We start from the raw sequence: 21,622 nt of genomic DNA, 5'->3' as shown, positions 1-21,622 counted from the left end.
ATACTTTATGCTAAGATAATTCGAACCATTGGGACTTTTATTCCAAATACTGGGATTTTTAAAAAATCTAGCTTTCTTGTCGATGTAAGATTTTGTTTTTTTAATTATCATTTATTATTGTTATTTTTGTCATCTGTAATTGTCTTTTGTTTTTATCATTATCACATCACAACTGTCTATATTTTTATGTTTTTTTGACACAATTTTTTATGTAAATACTTTTTTTTGCTAATTACAATGTAATTTCTTGTGTTTGAATTGCTTTATTTTGTGGTCTTTTCAATAACTGCGCTGATATTCTTTTCATGGCTTATATTGAACCCATACAACTTCAAACCTTCTGCTTATAATGTTCCGATACGATCACTGCGATTAATTCTAGTTCCTTAATCAGTAACGGTTATAATTAAGCTACAAAACGAATGTCTTCCTGATAACTGAACAAGTTCATCGATTAAAGAAAAACCAATTTAAATTTATCTGCTCGACCCGATACGATACCCGAAACTGCCAATCGTTAGGCTACTCCATTACAACGCGCAGCCCTCTACCACCAATAATAGTCGACAATTTTGCATATCCCAAAAACCAACCCTGGACAACGCACCCGAAGACTCGCGTGGAGCAGCATTTCTCGCTCTCCTTTCGTGTCTACTTTCTTTCTGCGGCATGCTGGATGCTGGAGAACACGCTCCCGCGTGATCGCGATCGCTCCGCACCGGGGACGCGACCGGGGGCAGCACATCATATGCTGCTCTTTAATTCTGAGCCAACGGGCTGAGTTTTCCAACGGTTCGCATCCAGCGTTCGCGAGCGCCCGAACGCACACTCTCCCGCGGAAGGTTCTTGGTCTGCAAACGCTCGGCAACCCGGGCCGGGAACAGGTCGGCTGTTGTTTACCTTCCGTCAGCCGCTGCCAGTATGCGTTAACGTTCTCACCAGAATGGATACGCGCAGCGGCGACGATCGTACCGCAGTGTAGCGCGTGTTCTGGGCGAGCTCTCTCGGTTGCGGTTCGCGGTGTCTGCTTTCACGGGTGAACCCCGTGGTCGTTGAGTTGTGCCTGTTGTTTTGGTGATTAAAATTAAGTTTTGGGCGCGCCCATGCTTAATGCGTGATCAGTGAACCTCTGCACGATACGATTCGGTAACTGTGAAGCAATGTGAGTGTGTGTGTGTCACGAGAAAGCCCGTGCCGTGCCAGTTTTTTTTTCCTCGCGTAACCCAAGTGCCATGTTTCCCAGTGCCCCAAGTTTACTACGTACGAGATTAGCTTATTGCACGCCACGATCCTGCCATCGAACAGGATGGTGTGCCAGTGAAGGGAGGGTGTCGGTGTCACGTTCCGCTGCTGTCTGAGCATGGATATCTATTCGCTCGATCCGTCCGGCACGGGGCGTTGCCCGAGCCTGGCCAAGATCGACGAGGACCTGGCGGAGGTACACTTCGACACCGGGTCGGAGTTCAATTTGCACTTTTTCGATACGCCCGAAGACTCGAACACGCAGAGTGGCTTCAGCGATCATGAGTCGAGTGAGTCGGCGGCCCGGGACACACCGCCCAGCCCGGTGTGCAGTACGCCGACGAGGGGTGGACTCAGACAGCAGCAGCACACCAATAGCGGCAGCAGTAATGCCGGTGGTGGTGGGCTCGTATCTGCGATCGGGTCCGGTAACTGTGTGATGATCTCGTCAACGGCGCACACCGCCATGGAAAGGACGAAAGTGTCCTCATCGAGTTATGATGCAGGTGGCCAGAGAGCTTGTGCTGGAGTGCGGGCAGGTAAGATGTGGCGAGAGTGCTAAGAGAGTTCAACCCTCGTTAATTAAGGGCAATATCCAGGAATTCATTGATATTCAGTGAAAATCAATAGCCAGTTTTCTATGACGATAAAGAAGTTACGCTATGATGCATAAATTGCTTAGAACTTGCAGACCAATAAGCGTTTTGCTGTGACAATCCATAGACGTAAACATCTCAGAATCTGGAACTATGTTTAGCCCGATGGTGTGGTTGACTCGTCATCAGGAAGTCTGTGATTGGGCTATAGTTTAAGTTCCTGTTGACCTATAGACTTCGTAGTAAGCCTTTCAAGGTTTATGGTTCGTTGGACACATTCGTGACTTCTTTCTGTTATTGTGTTAGATTGCTCACATGTTTTTTTGTGTTTATGTTTACAATGCTGCTCTTTGCATTGGACTAAGATCGTTCTAAACTGGAGTCTTTGAAGATGATTTAGCTGTATGCCAAGTTAACGTTTCAGCCCGATCAAGCCCGGAATGGACCGTGCCCCCATACATATAGTACTGAATTTTCTATCTTTCTGTGGGTAAATCCATAAGTCACTGAAAGCCAAGCCCATTAGAGGTTCAGGGAGGCCTGGTTATTGTTGTTAAAAGAAGAAGAAGTTATCTGTTTATTATGTTTATGATCTCACAACTAACAAAACACTGAAGATGGTCTTTAAGTAGTATATTTGAAGATAAGTCAATCTAACCAATAAAACAAAAAACTTTATTGAAACAACTAGAACCAGTATAAAATAGTTTTCAGGAAATTAGCAAATATATTTCGGCACCGACATAGAAGTTCTCTAAAATCTAAAAGTGAAGAATTAAAAAAAAATGAAGAAGTGGTCGTACTATCGTGTGAACTATATTAATTTTAGGTAACAATTACATTGTGGCATTATCATTCAAATTTTCATATCCTAAAATTCCAACAAGAAGTAAAATGAATTGTGCATAGTTGAATTGTCAGGATTGGAGCACTTAAACTTCTAAAACCGTTCCTTCTCATGATTAATCTGTTGTACTTTAAGTCGCCTCCAAGTGATCTCGATCCTACACCCTCAGGTCAACGAAAGACGCAAAAAGACGCGAACTCTTGAACTTCATTCAAAATCCCGTGTCTGCTCCCGCACTTCCGCTGATGCATACATATAAATTAGCGGGAATTCGAGCGTACAACTGGGAAGAAGTCGCTCCAGAGTTTCTCAATATTTTTTTTCGGTTGGATTACCCTTCGCTGACTACGCACTTAAAATGCGCACTTTGCGCGCACTTCCCACACGGATGGTGTCAATGTATGCACATTGCTAATTCACGGAAGGGGCGATTTACACTGGCACGAAAATAGGGCCATTCGCGCTCCGTTTTGGGCAGAGATGGTTGCAAACAAGGGGGAAATAAACTGCATAAAATGGCTACGAAAGCCGCACCGATTTGCACAATTTGGTTCAGGAAGAGGCATGAAAGCTCTACCGGCAGATGTGCCACAATGGTTTTTTTTTTTTTGACATCCGTTACTTCACCGCGGTTAACAGGGGAACCAAACATGGGGGAGGAAAGGTTCGTGTGTGTCTGTGTTGCCCGTGCCAATGTCAGATTTGAACGAAGTGGATGCTAATTCACGTGCAGCGCGTTGTGGTGCTGCATACGAAATTTAGCGGTCAGAGTCGCGAAAAACCGTTTTCCTCCCACTGATTGGAATTGGAATTCATGTGTGTGTGTGTGTGTGTACATTCATCTTCCCAAGTCCCCTGGACAAATCCGTACCAATTCCGACGCCTAATGAAACGCCCGGAATTCATTAGCCCATTAGGCAAAATCTGGGTTGCTCCGAAATAGCACCGAGCACTAATGTGGCCAACATGCGCTTTAACGCACGGCCAAAGCTTTACGTCAGCCGAGGAAGCTGCTATGTTAGGGTTGGAAAGGCGGGATGATGATGGCTGTAAGCGCAAAATGACAAAAAGAGAAAGAAATGCGCACGGGATGTGAGGGCAGAACGAACAACACATAAAATCAAAAACAACACAGACGACGAACCCCTAGCGTAGGGATGCTCGAAAGGAAATGGGCCGCGGGGGGGCTCCGGCTACTCCCGCTGTCAGAATTCGTACCTAAGCATAGCTCATTAATTATGACTTGTGCTGATTGGATCACGGTGATACTGCGCGAATGGGGAACCTCAAGGCACACACACCGGGGAATGCTTCACACACTGATCGATTCCTGCCTAGATCGAACGCTTAACGGGACACAGCGATGGGGTGTGCTGGGCATAGCATTAGACAGCCAGCGAAATACACATCATTCGATGGAACGAACGGGTTCTCGTGCGAAAGATTGGCGCGCGCGCTCTCGTACAATGCCCTAAAAGCTGTGTACACCTTTCGAAACTAATGCGCGCGAGAGGACGCGTGAAGGTGGATTTTTGTTGTTTTGTTATTTTACTATTGTTGGAGCTATTTTTTGTTTTGTTGTTCCTTTCCCTCTTTGCTTGGTACGTTTCGATGGTGCGTTTGTCTGTTTGTACATCGCAATCAAACACACAATGCAAATTGAGGAGGGTAAGAAAAGGAAGTGTGGCGACAAGTGATAGAAATAGCGGGAGAACAACAAAAAAAAATAGGCACGATGACTCCAAAGTTCGCTTGCTGTGGTGGCTGTGACTGTTGGCCAACTTTAACACCGAGCACCACCTTCTCCACTGGCGAGGGAAATAAAATAGGGCTAAAAGCTTTATGCTGTACTCTTGTGCGCGAGATTCTACTTCTATCGAAGTAGGAAGCGATCGTTCGCGAGAAGTTACGATCTCATGCCTTGGGGGCGCATCAAAAGAAAACACCCCACCCCAGTATGTGGTTGAGTGATCGAATGGACGGGGGATTGTGTCGTTTTGAGTTGTTTAGAGGCAAAGGGAGAAGGTTAAGCTCGGTTCGCTGGAAGCTAAACCGAAGACACCGTTTTGTGATTGAAAAGGTACATGCCATGTTTGATGTCTATCCTCTCCATCTAACCTCATTCTCAATCACAGCTCCCATGCGTGGAGGAGGACGCGTGTGACTTGAGTGCGTGTATGTGGACACAGCACCAATCTTACACCGGAGTGGACGGTTGTGGCCGAACGGGCGCTGTTGATGGATATCATCAGGCACCGTGGTTGTACATGTGGAGAAAGAACGTTGGCAAATTTTTCTTCACAGATTTTTGTTTTGTTTTGTTCGCTCTCCCTATCTTATTTTGCTTGCCCACTTTTTCGTGCTGCACGTTCCCTTTACTGCCTCTTTGCGTATATTGCTACATTTAGGAGCGCGCAATGGTGTACCGTTATACATTTATGAGTTTATTAATAAGTATAATTCCCTTCGGCTCTCGTGATCGCGATCCGGTGTTGGGGGGGAAGGCAAGCCTCCCCTTTTCTGTCGCTTTGTTGCCGTAGGTCGAATCTCGTGTCTTTTCGCCTCTTTTGGTGTGATGGGGTGGTTGGGGCGAGGGTTAAGAATAAGGTGGATTTTTAAAAGAACAGAGTAAAAGCAACTAACCACCTGGAGTTCGATAAAAATATCCAATTTAAGACCACTTGATATTTGTTTGGCAAACATTGAATTACGTAATTTCATGCATATGTGCGATCAAACTTTAATAAATTTTAAAGTATTATTCGTACGTACATAAGTTATTCAGTCTTGGTGCAAAACAGTTGGTAAAGAAACAAATATTGGGCTAATATTTTGCTGTCAAAAATCACATTGAAATAGCCTGAAGAAGATGCAAAAACACTTCTTCAAAAAAATAACAAAGTCAAATAGTTGAATAGTATTTTAAATAAATTATTAGTTAAAACTATAAAATCCCATAAAAAAACATTAACAACATATGATTTAGAATAAAAACAAAACAGTAGAAAGGTAACATACTTAACACATTTATTTTAAATGTGTAATCTATAACTTTAGACTAATTTTACTTAACAAAAAATGCTCTAAAAGCTAATTGGTGATAAATAATTTTCTTTTCGTATCTTCTTCTTCTTCTTTTGGCACAACAACCGCTGTCGGTCAAAGCCTGTGCCCACTTAGTGAAGGCAGCTACTAGTCACTTAGTGAAGTCCTACGTGTGGGGGCACGGTGGTCTATTCGGGACTTGAACCCATGACGGGCATGTTGTTACGTCGTACGAGTTGACGACTGTACCACCAGACCGGCCGGTCTTTTCGTATCATGTTTTGTTAATATACAATTTTGATTAAAATATTTAATAATTTTGTCTCAATACGTGTACAACGTGCATTTGAAGGCTAGAGCTCATGCAAATCTTTTTTACTTGCCATTTTATCGTTGTTTTAATAGATAGGAATCTTACTTTTTGTTTAGATATTAAAACCAGTTCCTATGATTTTTCATGACCCTCGAGCATTGGCTCATTTCCCGAGCTTAAACCTTGAGTTTGAAATAATTTGTGCTATATTTGGGAATCTCATTTTAAAATTAGGAATGCGAAATGTTTTTCGTTGATATTATTGTATTTTTGTAAACAAAGCAATACTACAAAGCTTAATTGAACAAAGCTACAAAGAAAAATTGATATTCTTCTCACTGAACTACAAGAACATCTTCAAAACATACCAATGCCCACTCGTTGCGGGCCCTGGTTTACTTTCCTTTCCCAAGTGCAGTAAGGTTTATTACACAACGACACCATGGCTGTCAACTTTGCCTTCCGCGTGCCTGCCAATCGGCGGCTCGGTTGCGTATTCCCACCGGAAAACCAGTGCACGAAGAAACCAGAGAACGATCGTCCTGCTTTTCCCCCAGGTCGAGGGGTTTGCACTGCTTCCGAAGCTGCGGTTTCGGACGTTACAGTTACACGAAGCATTTGCTCGCGTGAATCCACACCGAGAACCAGAACAGAACCCGGAGGGGGTGGAAAGGTACGAAAAAACGACGCCAGCAACCTCTTATGCTCAGCCTTTGTCCGCGAACGAGATCATCGCGACGACTGGTCCGGTATGTACTAAGGCATGCTCCAAACACGACCACAAAACTGCAAGAACTTTTAACGCTCCTTCGAATGTATATGTGTTCGCTATGCTCCGTGTATGCTTTTTTTTTGTGTGTGCGACGTTTCTTTCGCACTTCTCTCGCACATTTCTTCGCTCCACATAACCGCCAACGAACCGGGGAGCAAAACAAAAACGGCACTACCAAGTTCAACGAACTGCCTGGACGTACCGGCGGAGTGTTTCGTTCCCTGGACGGCGGACGGCGGTTTCTTGGGGGGCATTGTGGGATGGGTTATCGTGTGCCGTTTTGGGACCGTTTATGGTGCTCGAATTCGCCAAACGAACCACTACCAGCAACGGCAGGCAAGGAACCCTCGGCAGGTCGGACGAGTATCAGCATATAGCTGGCTGGTGGTTGCGTCCGCCCCAAACGTACGTCATGGCACGACCGGTATCGTGTGTTGATCAATGGATTTTAAATTGAAATATTTGCAATTGTAATGCAACCGGGAAACGAACTGGTGGTACAATGGGGTAGCTGGGGGCAGTGTCTCGGAAAGGAGGCACTCTGCCAATGGTCGCATAAACAGTGCAACATGCGTTAGGAATGGCCCCCCCACTGCCGCCGAGGTGTGTGTTATGCTCGCACATGGTATTTGTGTGATGCGCGTAAACGGTTAACCATTACTTATTGGAGTATTGTGGTATTGTGGAAAATGGTAATTCTTTAAAGGGTAAGCTACAATCAGAAAGCCTTTCAAAAGACACCTAATTGAAGAACAATTTTAAAATATTAGGACAAGTTAATTACTTAAATACTTGGCGTAAAATTAAGTACATCCTCATATTCTATTCTATAAACGGCAATGACGAACGGCGTACCTAGTATTGAACTTGGTTCGTGACCTTTTCCTGCTTCCCAAGCGCCATTTATGACATTCAGCAAAACGACACTAGAACTAGAGCTCCCCCTCTCCGTGCCGCGTTCGGTTGATTCTAGCAAAACATCTTTAAAATACAATCAAGTAAACATTCGAACACTATTATACATGCAACCTATCGGGAGGGAATACATTTGACCACCACCCGGTCAGGGATTGGAGGTGCAGACCACATCTCCGAAGAATTCGACTCGGAAACGGTTGTACGATCGTGATCATCAAGAGTCGTTCAAAAAGTCGGGCCAGGTTAGCGAATGGAGAGGATGGGAAAACGATTCCTTCTATGGTAATTGCGTTCGCGTAACATTGACCTATGTGACGGTGGCAGTTTGTTGCAGCCCAGCGCAAATGTATGCAGCGCAGCTATCCCTAACCTATCCCTCTGGGACGAGTGCCTGCGGTACGTTAGAGATCGCTTTACGCACCGTTGTGGACAGTGGGAAAACAATGTTGAAAGATTCTTTTTGTCCCCGGGACAACTGCTTGAGACAACCTGGGTCCCGAAGGAGTCCCGATCATCGAACGAAACGGTCGCGCATTAAACTTTCATGCAGTTGAATATGGAGATGCGCAATTGCATTCTAATCGTACAGAAATTCTAAATAGTAGAGTCAGAAGGAGAAGAGAGTGTACTACGATAAAGCAAGAATTAAATGGCCCCCTTTGGGAGTGGTTGGATTATACTCAGGGGAGGTTATTCACTATGAATAATTTCTTTGACCTTTGACCTTTAGAGATAATGTGGAATTAATGTCCGTCAAGTAGAACTTCTACAGGTTAGCGTTACCTAGGCGACATATATCTAATCTGACACGACTCAGATCATATAGTTACACAGGTTACGCACTTCAATCATTTATTTAATAAACTGTGAGTAACACCCCAACAAAGTTGATAAGCATCGTGACAAGAGTGCCAAATGTAGCATTATTTATGACTCCTCTGACTGAAATACTCACAACCTAATCTTCCACTTCCACCTTCTCTTTGCAGACCCACTGTGCAGCGACGCCAGCTCAACGACGACCGCGAAAACGTTCGTCGCCTGCAAGGTGTGCGGTGACAAAGCGTCCGGCTACCATTACGGCGTAACGTCGTGCGAGGGCTGCAAGGGATTCTTCCGGCGCAGCATACAGAAGCAGATCGAGTATCGGTGCCTGCGGGATGGCAAGTGTTTGGTGATACGGCTGAACCGCAACCGGTGCCAGTACTGCCGCTTCAAGAAGTGTCTCTCGGTTGGCATGAGCCGTGACTGTAAGTACCGTGCTTGGGGGAGACGTATTTGGGGCGGTATTTCTGAACATGCTAGGTGGGAAATTAGGCACCTTGGGGAATACATTATACAAATTTGATGGAATTTCAACAATAACTATTGATACAATTAATTAATTCGGTATGGATGATGCAGACCGATTTATTAATAATCTAAGAACATCAAAACTCTACAAAGTTTGAAGTTACTCTAAATGCACTAAAGGTCTATCAGCAGGAAGTTCAATTGATTATCCTTAGCATAATACATTTTATTTGTCTAGGGATACAAGCAGGGCTATCGAAACCGTACAAGCAATACATCTGTTACCTAGCAAATCTACAAACTTCATAAAAGCTATGATGCTTCAATCTTGCGTTTCAGAGAACGTATATTTAGATGTTGTATCTTATTTTTGTATAGAAGCAAAATGGACTTTTTTGGTACCGGTTGACACACCTTATCATTAGAAATTAAATAACTGGATAAATGGTTTAGAAAAGATATATCTAAACGAAATCTACTAGAACAAGTTGAGATCTATTGGTAGTTTCCTTCAAGTGCCAATTTGATATGTTTGATGCTTGAAGTGGTATTTCAAGGATTATTACCCAGAAAAGTCATGATGTTGAGCAGTCATGATGGTGGCTGTTGACCCATATTTTACTATCTTCAACTCAAAATATAGAATGTCTTTTGATCAATCGCTAAAAATCGAAATGAAACATTGAATATTGAACAGAAATATGAAAAACTTGTTATTTTGTTTAATTACTTCGATTTAAATATTTATGTCATAATGTATGATGAATTGAAATTTTTACTGTTTAGCTAAGCTCATGTAGTTTAAGAAAATTATCAACTAATCCCTCTCAGCTCGAGCTATTACTAGCAAGCAAGTTTCCCGTTCATCGTTACTCCCTCACCAGCTAACACGTTTTGTCTCGATAGTGAGAGTCGCGCCCCGATCTGTGATGATGCAACTCGGCTAGATCCGCAAACTTCTTGTTCCGGTGAGTGGGAGGAAAACTGGGAAAGCTTGCTCCAAAACTTGAAAAACTTGAAATTCCACCTTTTTCAGCCAGACAAGAAGCCACACTTGGCTGCGTGCAAACGTGGATTAAACTTTCAATTTTTCCACCCGCCCTAGCCACCCTGTTAGGGGAAGCATTTAAAGGGGACATTTGCACGGTTAAGCTTTTCCTACCTTTCAATTTCGAAAAAAAAACTACATCTTTGACTAGTGAAATTGTGTTAAACAATCGTAGCTGTTTAATTTCTTTTTTTTTTTTGAGAATACTTTCTCCTTACACCCTTTAAGCTTTATGATGTGATAATGAGTATGGTTTTTGTTTCCCCGTTGTGGACGCTGTAAATCTTGTTGAAAGTTTGGTGTAGTAGCCGACCCGAAATGTTGAAAGGTGTTGCCGAGGGGCGCACCACCAGACAACAACAGTCGTCCGCTCGGGTTAATCGTTTCGGGGTGCCCTTTTTGCACAACACACTTTGTGCTACCGGCAAAGGCGAATGCACTCTCGCGCACGATAGGAGCCACCAGATAATCCCAGCTTCTGTTGCACCGCCAACCACCACCGAACGGTGCAATTGCACACCGGTTTTTGGGAAGGACCGGTGTGCTGTGTTCCGTGTGTTTTGTTTCTCTTTTGCATCCCATTTTCCTCTTCGCCCTTTTCCCCCCGGTGGCTATTTTCTCAGCATAATTTCCACCCAGCTTTTTGGCCCACCGTCGTCAGGCGACCGTCCATAATGAAGGGCGGTCATTTAGTGCGGGAAGGTTGGCTGGGTTTCTTTTTCCGGGAGCCTCTGCAGGTTCATCTTCGCGAAACAAAGCGTTGCCATTATTGATTTGCACGCAGCCACGATGTGAACCAGTTTGCATGGGAATGATTATTGACCGTTGGCTCGTTTTGTCGTTTCGTTTGTTTCGGCTTTCGGGAAACCGTACCGTGGCCGTGTCCTGTCCGGGGCCGGCTGGCCAGAAACGTTCGGCAGGAGAAACGTGGACAGTGAGTGTTTAATTTGAAACATGGTAATTGGGCTGCAAACGGGCAGAAAAGGGGCCAGCCGCCGATACGGAAGCCGATTCGTGCACCACGGATGGAGCATTGGCAAGGATTGGGGTGTGTCGGCTGTCGGAGCATTTCCTTCTAACGGTATTCACGGTGCATCTGTACCGTTATGGAAAGGATTAAAATAGAACCTGAGCAGGGTTGGGTTTGTAACGAGAGGAAAGCTTTTTAGGGGTTTGGTAGGGGGTTAAAGAACATGAGAATCCATTATTGGGTCTGTTTTTAAATTGAGCTGAGATGTTTTGCTGAAACGATCGAATTAGTTTCTGTTGTGCTGGGGGCAGTAATGGTTGTTCATGTTTAAGACATGCTGCCAGCGGGAGTGGAAGAGCAGGACCACAGTGCGCAATTATCGTTTGAGATTAGATTTTAACAAAAGTCAGAATAAATCTATGTTTGTGCATAGATTTAGTCTTAAGAGACGTTTGTTAGCGCTATCAAATCAAGTATAAATTGCTACTTTCTTGTTGTGTAGCATCAATCTTAACAGCGTCCACAAGAAGTGCCACGTTCGTTGCCAATTTTGGGTTTGAATGTTTAGAAAGAGGTTTTAATACACGAACGGATGTGCGTTCAAATCGGATAAAGATCGAGCTTTTCAGACCATGGTATTGACTTAAATCATAAATCATTCATGAACTGCCTGAACACTTCCTAATGTCTGGATTTTTGGATGACTGGAAAAACACACAATGACCTAATATTTTATTAAAAAAAATTCAAATCAATTTTAACGATTTGATGATGTTTAATAATGTTTAATAATTGTTAATAATGATTCATAAAGTCTAGTCATCTGGGGTTATACCGTTCGAGTCCTTTCTGACTATAATGGCCATTTGCTGGATGTTTATTCTTGTCCATAATTGGAGCAAAAATACGAGGGATTCGCCATCAGAAATTAATCAAAAAAAAAAATTGTTCTAACATTTCGCTTTCCATCTCAAAACCATCGGCGAAAATGTGTTGCGCACTTCTTGTGCACTTGTGCAATAGCAATTCTGAGAAAAAAGGAAACTACAACATTCTTCTGTATTGAACAATTATGCGATTTCGGCTAAACTTGCTTAAGAATCTGTATCTGTTTTCTCAAACGTATTGTAAATTATTATTTACAATTTCATTATTCTTGAGAATTTTTCAAAATGAATTTAGGATCTTGATCAATTTTGTAATCATTTTGCTGAAGGAAATCAAAGTATCCAAAATTAAAGGCACATTTTCAGCAAAATGTACATTTCAGCTTTCTCTTGTATAACTCAAACAGTTATTATATTTTATATCAATTTTTGGCAAAGAGAGAATGTAGGAGAAAACACCGACAAGGTTTTATGATGGTGGACGGTTCGACAATTTGTAGTGAAGTTCCTAAAGTTAATATTTAACTTTAATTAATTTCTTTAAATTTCAAAAGTAAGGAATTGACTGACATTTACCGTATCAGAAATGATAAGGATAAGTCTTGCCAAGTAAAACTATTAACAAGTAACACTGTAAACAGTCTTAAGTTTTGTGACCAGTTGCCACGACCCAACAAAGAAGAAGAAGTTTGTAGATTTTTGTTCATTTTTATCTTTTCACTTGTTTTACAAAAGCTTACAAACAATCAAAACTGTCAAATGACTTTATCAACAATTGATAGCCTCCCCTTTCATCATACTGCTTTACTAAATGTGTTTGATCCTAGTCCTTCCAAATAAATCGACAAACCGAAAGCAACACCATCACCGGCACCCTCCGAAGGTCAAGGGAAATGGATGTGGAGGAAAGAGCAAGCAGTGGATATTACAAAAGGCAACTAGCAACAGAAGAAAACAAGATCGACACCAAAACAAACCATCAAACAACTCATTACAACCTCTAAACTGCCGGTTTTACACTTCCGCCGCAGAGAGGCGAATTCACGAACCAGCAGGAAGCAGGCCAAAACAAAAAAAAAATGCAACCACGAACCCGAACTGCACAATGCACTTTTGGCCGGTGGAGAGGGTGCTTTTCCCTCGCCTTTGCAGAAGCCACTGTTGCTATTTTCATTTCACTTCACACGTTGTTTCCATTTGTTTGGTTTAGTAGGGAGAGAAAAGGAGAAAGAAAGAGGAAGCCCACAATGCAATGCGCTCGTGGGGCCTTTCGCGCAATACGTAGATGGGAAGGATTGTGCATTTCCTCGTCCAGCAGAAGGGCTCACGATGCAGGAGAGTGAGAGAGAGGCTTTTCTTTGCTTTCGCACAGCGCCGTACTCTGCTTTTGCTTTCTCGTTCGGTGGTTCGTTTTTGTTTTTTGTTAACTCTTTTCTCTTCCCTCTACTTCTTTGTTTAACGGTTAATCTTTCAATTGAAGGGGTTGAATGGGAGGGTGAGAGATGAAAGGCCAGATCATGCAGCAGAAACAATAAAAAAAAAGTTGGTTCAGCGCTGGCTAAAGAGATTTAGCATTTTGTCTGTAGCCGAAACTCGCGCTGTGTGTCTGTGCATTTCGCTTGTATGCACTTTTCCTTGCACTCTTTTGTGCGTTGCGGGATGGCGGTGGGATTTTCTTGCCCACCGAGCACGGCCAAGGGGATGTAAAAAAATTGCAACAGAGACGAGGGTTAGTATCGGCTGCATCTGAAGTGCATTTTCTGTCTGCTTCATGCTGGGAACCGGTGAACTGGCGGGACAGTAATGGCAAGTCGATTTCGAGCCGTCCATGTATTTCCGTAATCGGAGGGAGAGAAAGTTTTTCTCTTCCGCCTCCCGATTCCCAGCACCACCCAGCGGCACACCGCAACGTTCCGTCCCACCGTGTTGCAAGAGTGCAAGTGCAGCGCGTACTCTGAGCACTCGATTGCGCATTGTCGTTGTGTTAATATCGATGCACTCGCCAACAGTTACCGTTTAGCCGCTCCGTAAGTTGGTTTTGCTGGTTGCTCTGGGGAAGCTGTGGTTCCCAATTGAGTCTTGCACACACACACGCACACCCCAATCGAGCAGGTAGCAATGTGTCGCTCTTAACACAGGCAATCCGTAGTTCCGTTTAGTGAACCGAACCGACCGAACCGACCCGACGGACTATATAAGTTGTGTCCGGAAGCGAAAACCCTTGCCGAGCGCTTCCACGTGTTCGGTTCATGGCTCCGTGCCTACAGCTCCAAGGGAGAACCGCGACCACGGTAGCAGTGTTTTGCAGAAGTGCATACATGCCAAGCCCTCCATCCACCACCACCAACCAGCCGCTGCAAAAAGGCGGAAGGAAAGTGATAGTGTGTAGCTGTGTAGCTGTGCTGTGGTTCACGGGCTCTGTCTATGTGTGCAACTGCAAGCCGCTGCAGCACCGCTTTTCCGGATTTTGCATTGCATTTGCTTACCTTTCGCTTTTATTTTTCCAACCCCGCCCCTCCCATCCTGCTCTTCGGCGTGCCGTCTGCTCCCGGGGGAGGGGGGGGGGGGGGTTCTCTTATCGCACGTTTTGTAAGCGAGCGGGCGCAGTGCTTCGGAGCTCTGCCCCTCTTTCCGCACGCCCGGTTTGGCTGTTTTGGAGCTGGTTTTGGAGTGGAAGGGTTCACACTCTGCACGGTTTGTTTGTAGCCCTTTTGCCCGGGATAGTGGCGCGAGTGGCTGCAGTTGCACCGAACCACACACGTGCGCCTGGTTCAGTGCAACGGGTGACGGACGATCGGGTGGTTCGGTTTTGGGAATATTTTGGTTCGCTTGGCAAAAGTGATCAGCAATAACGGATGTTGCTGATTTTCGAAGCGTTTTGTGTGCGAGTGTGATATTTAAAATAAAGATTAATTTATGTGATAATTAAGTATTGCATTGTTGCGACTATAGTTAACCTGTGATGATGGATTTGTGATCATTGTATACCGGTGAAAGTGTTCTTGGAGTGTATTATACATTCACTACATATCAATATCAACCGTCTGCCGCAGTGCTATTATGCGAACAGGATGCAGTGTGATTTTCAACAAAGTCTAGCGAGTAAATATGATGTTTTTGTGTGTTTTGTTCTTATCTTTAAATAAACTGTTCGTTTTGTGGCATTGTTATCGTTGGGTTTAACTTACTTTATGAGTTGTTTTCACACTACAGTGCACTAATAACAATTGTTGGTGTTTGACTTTGTATGTACTATGTTTCAACGGTGTGTCTCTGTAATTTGATTCTGTGGTTTGCGTTAGTGGTGGTTACAAAATGCATCAAATACTGTGTGTCCTTCGTGCAGAACATCAAACATTCTGTGACACTGTGGGACAACAAGTTTGTTACTTTGGATACGATGCATAGAATATATGAGTATCTTTAGTGATCTACTTTTATAGCACTTCTTCTCCGATGGGCAATCATCAAAATCATTGCTTGTTTTATTAAATTGTGATTTCATCTCTCAAAATAGTGCCAAATTAAAACCAAACCAGAGTCATCTTTCCAGAAAATTCTACACTTAGGACATATCTCATGTGTATTTCAATTTTATTTCGACAATGCCAATAAGTTGGATAGAATGCTCGCTTGGGACAGGTGACCAAACAGTTAAATTATGACTCTGGGCAACTTCCAAACGATGGCGGTTTGAAAAATGGTTCTGGAAATGTCAGCATGGTTCTATCTTGTAATACTTTTTTATAGACTATTGGCCTCATTCGCCTGACATTAAAACCACTCTCAAAAGTTGGCCAACACAGCCTTTATTTGGCTGGATTCCAATGACTTATTGCTTAAATTATAGCGGAACAGTCAAATACTGCGCATCTGCGAAATTGATCTCAATGAACTTTCAACCCGAGACATATTTTGGGGCTTTGACTTCCTCAGTCTGCTCCTCCACGAGAACAAGCGCTATATTTGTTATTGTTTTTCATTGGCGAAACGAACGTAATAATAAGCTAATTGTTTCGTGTAGTTATTTGTGTACTGAGTGGTACCACCCATAGTGTAGAATAATGAGTGATGTGTGTTTAGTGGGTTCTGTTCATGCAGGATTATGAACCATTAACGGATCTAATAGACGACTTGACGAATGTACCGAAGGACTTGCCTTCAGACTATATTTGATATATATGTATATTACTTTCATTCTCTTTACGTTGAAACGAAAACATGTTAAATTTTGTGATGGCACTTTAAATAGTTTTATCAACTGTTGTTGTTATTATGACAATTAAAAAACATTTCAAAAAAGTAATATTTGATTTTTAAAATCAAGGGATTAGACTTGTGGAAAGATGTGTTGACACAGTATTACAGGGTACACGCCTCAAGTTGGATTGAATTTGACAGTTCTTTGTGATGGGTTAAAAATCATGTGTAAATCATGCAAGTGACTTGAAAACCCCCTTATTATTGTTTAAATGTTGTTGCTATACAGAGGTTTTAAAGGGTTCTTAGAATTTTGAGACACTTTTACGACCTTCTTATGACAAATGTGCGTTTTATGACGAGAAATTGACTCTACGGTACCTTTTTTAGATAAATCCAATAGGAATTTCAAATGTGACTGTCCGAAAAGGGTGCTATTGGATTTGAACTATCCCAACACATAAAGTTGATTTCCCAACAGTAAGATATAATAAAATGTCTCAAAATTATGAGAACCCCTGAAAAATCCTGTAAGCTTCTGCACCTCTTCTATTTTGATCTGAATGAGTGAGTTAATCGTAAACAATACCAGAACATCAATGACCATTTCGTAGCTTATTTTAGGGAGTAAAACGCCGCTAATTTATTTCCTCCCTCACTACACCAGCGTGCCTAATTAGCCCCATTTATAATCTAGCCATTTTGCAACGCTTTGTTGGCCGTTTCGTGACGAAAACAAATGCTCAAACAGGCAACAGATTTAGTTTAATTTATCACACACTCCAAATCGTACCAAAACCGTCACGCTTGCTGCTAGAAGCAGCAAACAGAAATGCTCTACCATGCGATAGAATCTCGACTAAATGTTTCCCTCTCGCCCCCTTTAATCTCTTTACCTCTTGCCTGACCACGGTGGGCAAATTAATCAGCCATGCATTAGCCATCCCTTAGCCGGTAACAGTCCCTTTGGTCAATGATTCACGATACGGGGCAACGAAAGGCGACGATTGCCGCCTGACGAGCTCAATGCGAGTGAAATGTACACCAAAATTGCAACAAAAAAGCTTTCCACCCTTTTCCCCGGGAGAGGGGGTTGTTGTGTGCAGCAGCACCGTGTTAGCGATATATTAACACGGCTTGCGTGTCACCCGGACCATTAGTCAACCCCGATTTAAAGACGCCGAAAGAGTGTGCACCCAGGAAGTAGGAAACTAACCGCGTGCAGCAGTCATATCATGCCCGCACACCGTCCGCATAGTTTAGCGGTTTGCCGCGCGATAGAAGACGGAAGGGTAGCGGGGGAGATGGCGCTTATCGTAGCATAATTTTCATAACGCTTCACAAAGCTGCACGCGCGCGGTTGTTGTTATGCTTACCCTTTGCGGGTGAGTGGGTGCGAACTGGCTCTACCGCGGTGTGTAATGCGAGCGGGTGTGTGTGCCGTACCGGTGAAGTAATGCATGCTTACACGCCGTGGTGCTGCTTTCCTCTGTGTGTGTGTGTGCATGTCCCGGTGTGGGTTGGCGTACCCCGATGGGGGCACGTACCACCACCCCGGCACTGTTGCAATTTCTTTCCGCAATTTATGATCCCGCCGGCGGCCATTCCCAGGTTTGTTTTTGTTATTGTTGTTGTTGCGGAAAACTGTGGCGCTAGTAGAGAGTTCTTTGAACTCTGTGCTTCCTCCCCCTCCCCCCGCCTACTCCCGCACACGGTCGCGTTGATATCGTGACACATTTCTTTCTTTCGCCTTTCTTTGCTACACGCTTCACCGCGGAAGAGACAGGGGTGCGCTGCACTGTTGAACTATCGTGCATGGGGTCAGTTGCAAAAACGGGGCGTGTGTGTGTATGTAAAGTTGAATGTTTCTTACTTTGTGTTTTTGCACCTTTTGTGCGTTTGAATATGGGCTATAATTTAGAAACATTTATCATATACAAAGTTCGTTTAATAATCACCATTATCGGGTCAGAAAGCATAAAGTATAGGTGAGGAGGGTGTCTTTTTTTGCAAGCATATGTAACGTAAATACTACTATTGTAACGGGCGTACATACAGCAACACTTGAAATAGAATAAAAAGTTTTTAAAACTTATTTCGTATGTGCACTCAAATAAAATAAAAATAAATGTCCCCTTGGCTAACAAAAGCACACACATGCAGTGCTAGGGAAAGCACAAAGGGTTCAGATTTTCAGACAGTAAGAAAATTAGCAACATTACTGATAGAAAAAAAGCGATAGCATTACAAATTGTATAATTTGGGAACGAGAAAAAACTCGATTAATTCGAGGATTGAACCCACGACGGACAAGTTACCAAGGGAGACACCTATTGACTGAACTATCAGGAGCAATGGCTACTGAAGCAGCAAATGTTCAATATAAATTAAAAACTATCCAGAATCATATTGAAGATGGTCACATAACTTTTTGCCATTTGTTTAAGTAATTCTCTAGTAAAAAGGACATTGTTTTAAAAGAACAGTGTTAAATATTGATGTAAATAAGTATTTTTAATTCAGAGTGTATTGAGTTTGCTTGTGCATTGTTTTTACTCACACGGCTCTAAGCGTGTCAGGTAAACATATAAAGCTCTCAAATAAAAAAAAAAGTATATTTCAAAAAAATATTAAACTCTATAGAGTATTAGTATGTTTCTATTTTTGGCAATTCCTTTTATTGCCTTGGGAAGTTGGTCTTACAATATATAACCAAAGCGCTAAATAAAACATCCAAAAATGTATAAACAATGATTTGCCATCTTAACAATTTACATACTAACCTTTCGCATGCTGTCTTCAAATCCTAAAAAAAAGTAAAACAGTCTGCTCCCAAAACTGCTTCATTTCCACGCGGATGACTCAATAGTATGTGTATGGCACACCTTTCCGGGCGAGCGCGCCATCGCCATATTTAGCGCAAACAGTGCACCATTAGACGGCGACGACGAACGCGCACTGTTGCAGTGCCCTTTAAACCAAAGCTCCCTTTCTCTTTGCAAATGCACCCGTCCGCCCACCCTCCTGTGCATGTGTGCACTGGGACGGGGTTGTTCCGCCTCCCCCACCCCTGCGAAAGGAAAAGTTCAAACACCGAACCAAATCTGTCGTGTGGCGTCGTGCCGCAAGAGAGTTGCGGAAGTAAAAATTTGCATCATACCGCCATCATCAGTTTGTTTGGCGCCCTTTCTTTTCCACCACCCCCCCTCCCCCCCCCGTTGTCCTTTTACTATTGGCATTTTGTTTCGATTTATTTACCATTTTCTTCCGCACTTCTTGAGGGCTCCTCTGCCATTCGCGGCACATAATCGATTCGTTTTAGAGTGTAGGTGCTATACAATTATTGGTCGCACTTTCTGTTTGCGATGTATGTTGTATGGGTTGGGGAGTAAAAGTAGCAAATGAAGCCGATTACTATTTCCAATTTTGCAAGCGGGCTTCGAATGGAAAAAAAAATCTAGCTTCAGGACTCGCCACTAACACCCACTCAGTCTTACCAAAAGTGTTAATGCAATATTCTAATTCGAAAGCAATTGCTCCTCTTCCTCCACCCACAGCCGTGCGGTATGGCCGCGTGCCGAAAAAGTCACGCGAGGCGGGCAGCTGCAGCGAGGAGAACATGAGCATCTGCGTCAACTCGACGACACCCGCCACCGGTCCGCAGCACGGCAACGGATCGCTCGGAACGGGTCACAGTGCGAACGGTACCATGCCCACTACCACTACCAGCACGCTCGGCAGCGGCAACAACGCGGGCAATAACACTAGCGCCACCATCGGCCACAGCAACGGCCCGCCATCATCGAACGCCAGCATGGCCGCGAACAGCTGTGCCGAGATCAGCACGTCCACCGGGACGATCCTGCCCGACTCGCTGACATTTACGCCGCCGGAGCTGTCCGTGTACGATATCATCCAGTGCATTGCGCAGGCCCACCGGGGCCACTGTACCTACACGAGCGAGCAGGTGAAGGAGCAGAGCCGAGTGTCGCTGCTCAACTACAGCGAGAAGCACAACGTAAGGGAAAGAGAGTTTGGTGGTTGTAAATAGTGTACTATAAACGTTTTTTGTTTCGCTTCTGCAGCCCCTGGAATCGCTCGAGGATCAGCGGATCTGGCTCTGGCAGCAGTACGCGATGCGCATGACACCGGCCGTCCAGAGGATTGTGGAGTTTGCGAAGCGTGTCCCCGGGTTCGGAGAGTTTCTGCAGGACGATCAGCTGATTCTGATTAAGCTAGGGTTCTTCGAGGTGTGGCTAACGCACGTGGCACGCGCCACCAACGACAGTACGATCACGTTCGACGACGGTGTGTACATCACCCGCCAGCAGCTGGAAGTAATCTACGATGTAAGTCGGTGGCTTAAACAACTAGTAAAGTAAAAATCCGGAGTCGACTCCGATCCGACTCCGATAAATTCGTAATCGACTCTGCAGGTCTGCTCTGCATTATCCGGAGTCAGAGTCGTCCGGAGTCGTCTGGAGTCGCCCGGAGTCATTCAGAGTCGGAGACGTCCGGTATCGTCCGGAGTCGGAGACGTCCGGTATCTTCCGGAGTCGATCGGACTTGTTCGGAGTCGTTCAAGACGTCCGAGTCCGAAATCGGTTGGAGTCGAAGTCGTCCGGAGTCGGATTAAAGCACACGGCTCCTGTTGACTCCGACCGATTCCGATTCTGGTAGACTCCGATCGACTCTAGACTTCTCCGAATGACTCGGACTCCGATCGACTCCGGCCGACTCCGAACGACTTCGGACGACTCTGAACGACTCCGGACGACTCTGAACGACTCGGACTCCGGATGACTTCGAACGACTCTAACCGACTCCGGACGACTCCGGACAACTTCGGATGACTTCGCACGACTCCGAACGACTCCGGACGACTCCGAACGACTCTGACTCCGGATGACTCCGAACGACTCCAACCGACTTCGGACGACTCCGGACAACTTCGGATGACTTAAAACGACTTCGGACGACTCCGGACGACTCCGAACGACTCCGGACGACTCCGAACGACTCCGGACGACTCTGAACGACTCTGACTCCGGATGACTTCGAACGACTCTAACCGACTCCGGACGACTCCGGCCGACTCCGAACGACTTCGGACGACTCTGAACGACTCCGGACGACTCCGAACGACTCCGGACGACTCTGAACGACTCGGACTCCGGATGACTTTGAACGACTCTAACCGACTCCGGACGACTCCGGACAACTTCGGATGACTTCGCACGACTCCGAACGACTCCGGACGACTCCGAACGACTCCGGACGACTCCGAACGACTCTGACTCCGGATGACTCCGAACGACTCCAACCGACTTCGGACGACTCCGGACAACTTCGGATGACTTAAAACGACTTCGGACGACTCCGGACGACTCCGAACGACTCCGGACGACTCCGAACGACTCCGGACGACTCTGAACGACTCTGACTCCGGATGACTTCGAACGACTCTAACCGACTCCGGACGACTCCGGCC

General features: G+C 44.6%; 1 protein-coding gene across 2 annotated transcripts in view; it reads left to right on the top strand.

Moving 5' to 3' along the window:
• The window catches only part of LOC1277155 (ecdysone-induced protein 78C), a 33,124-nt gene that overhangs the window by 8,656 nt on the left and 2,846 nt on the right, over positions 1-21,622 (top strand). Inside the window, exons 1-4 of one of the 2 annotated variants that reach the window (XM_061643474.1) lie at positions 1,361-1,781; positions 8,723-8,983; positions 19,689-20,149; positions 20,217-20,480. In XM_061643474.1, the coding sequence (XP_061499458.1) occupies positions 1,361-1,781; positions 8,723-8,983; positions 19,689-20,149; positions 20,217-20,480 (1,407 nt within the window). Of the gene's footprint in view, positions 1-1,360; positions 1,782-8,722; positions 8,984-19,688; positions 20,150-20,216; positions 20,481-21,622 lie in introns of those variants that run through there. The other variant, XM_061643475.1, reaches the window with a different exon arrangement.

Source organism: Anopheles gambiae, chromosome 2 (assembly GCF_943734735.2).
Source record: "Anopheles gambiae chromosome 2, idAnoGambNW_F1_1, whole genome shotgun sequence".
Lineage (NCBI taxonomy): Eukaryota > Metazoa > Arthropoda > Insecta > Diptera > Culicidae > Anopheles > Anopheles gambiae.
This window is presented reverse-complemented; position numbering and strand designations above follow the sequence as displayed.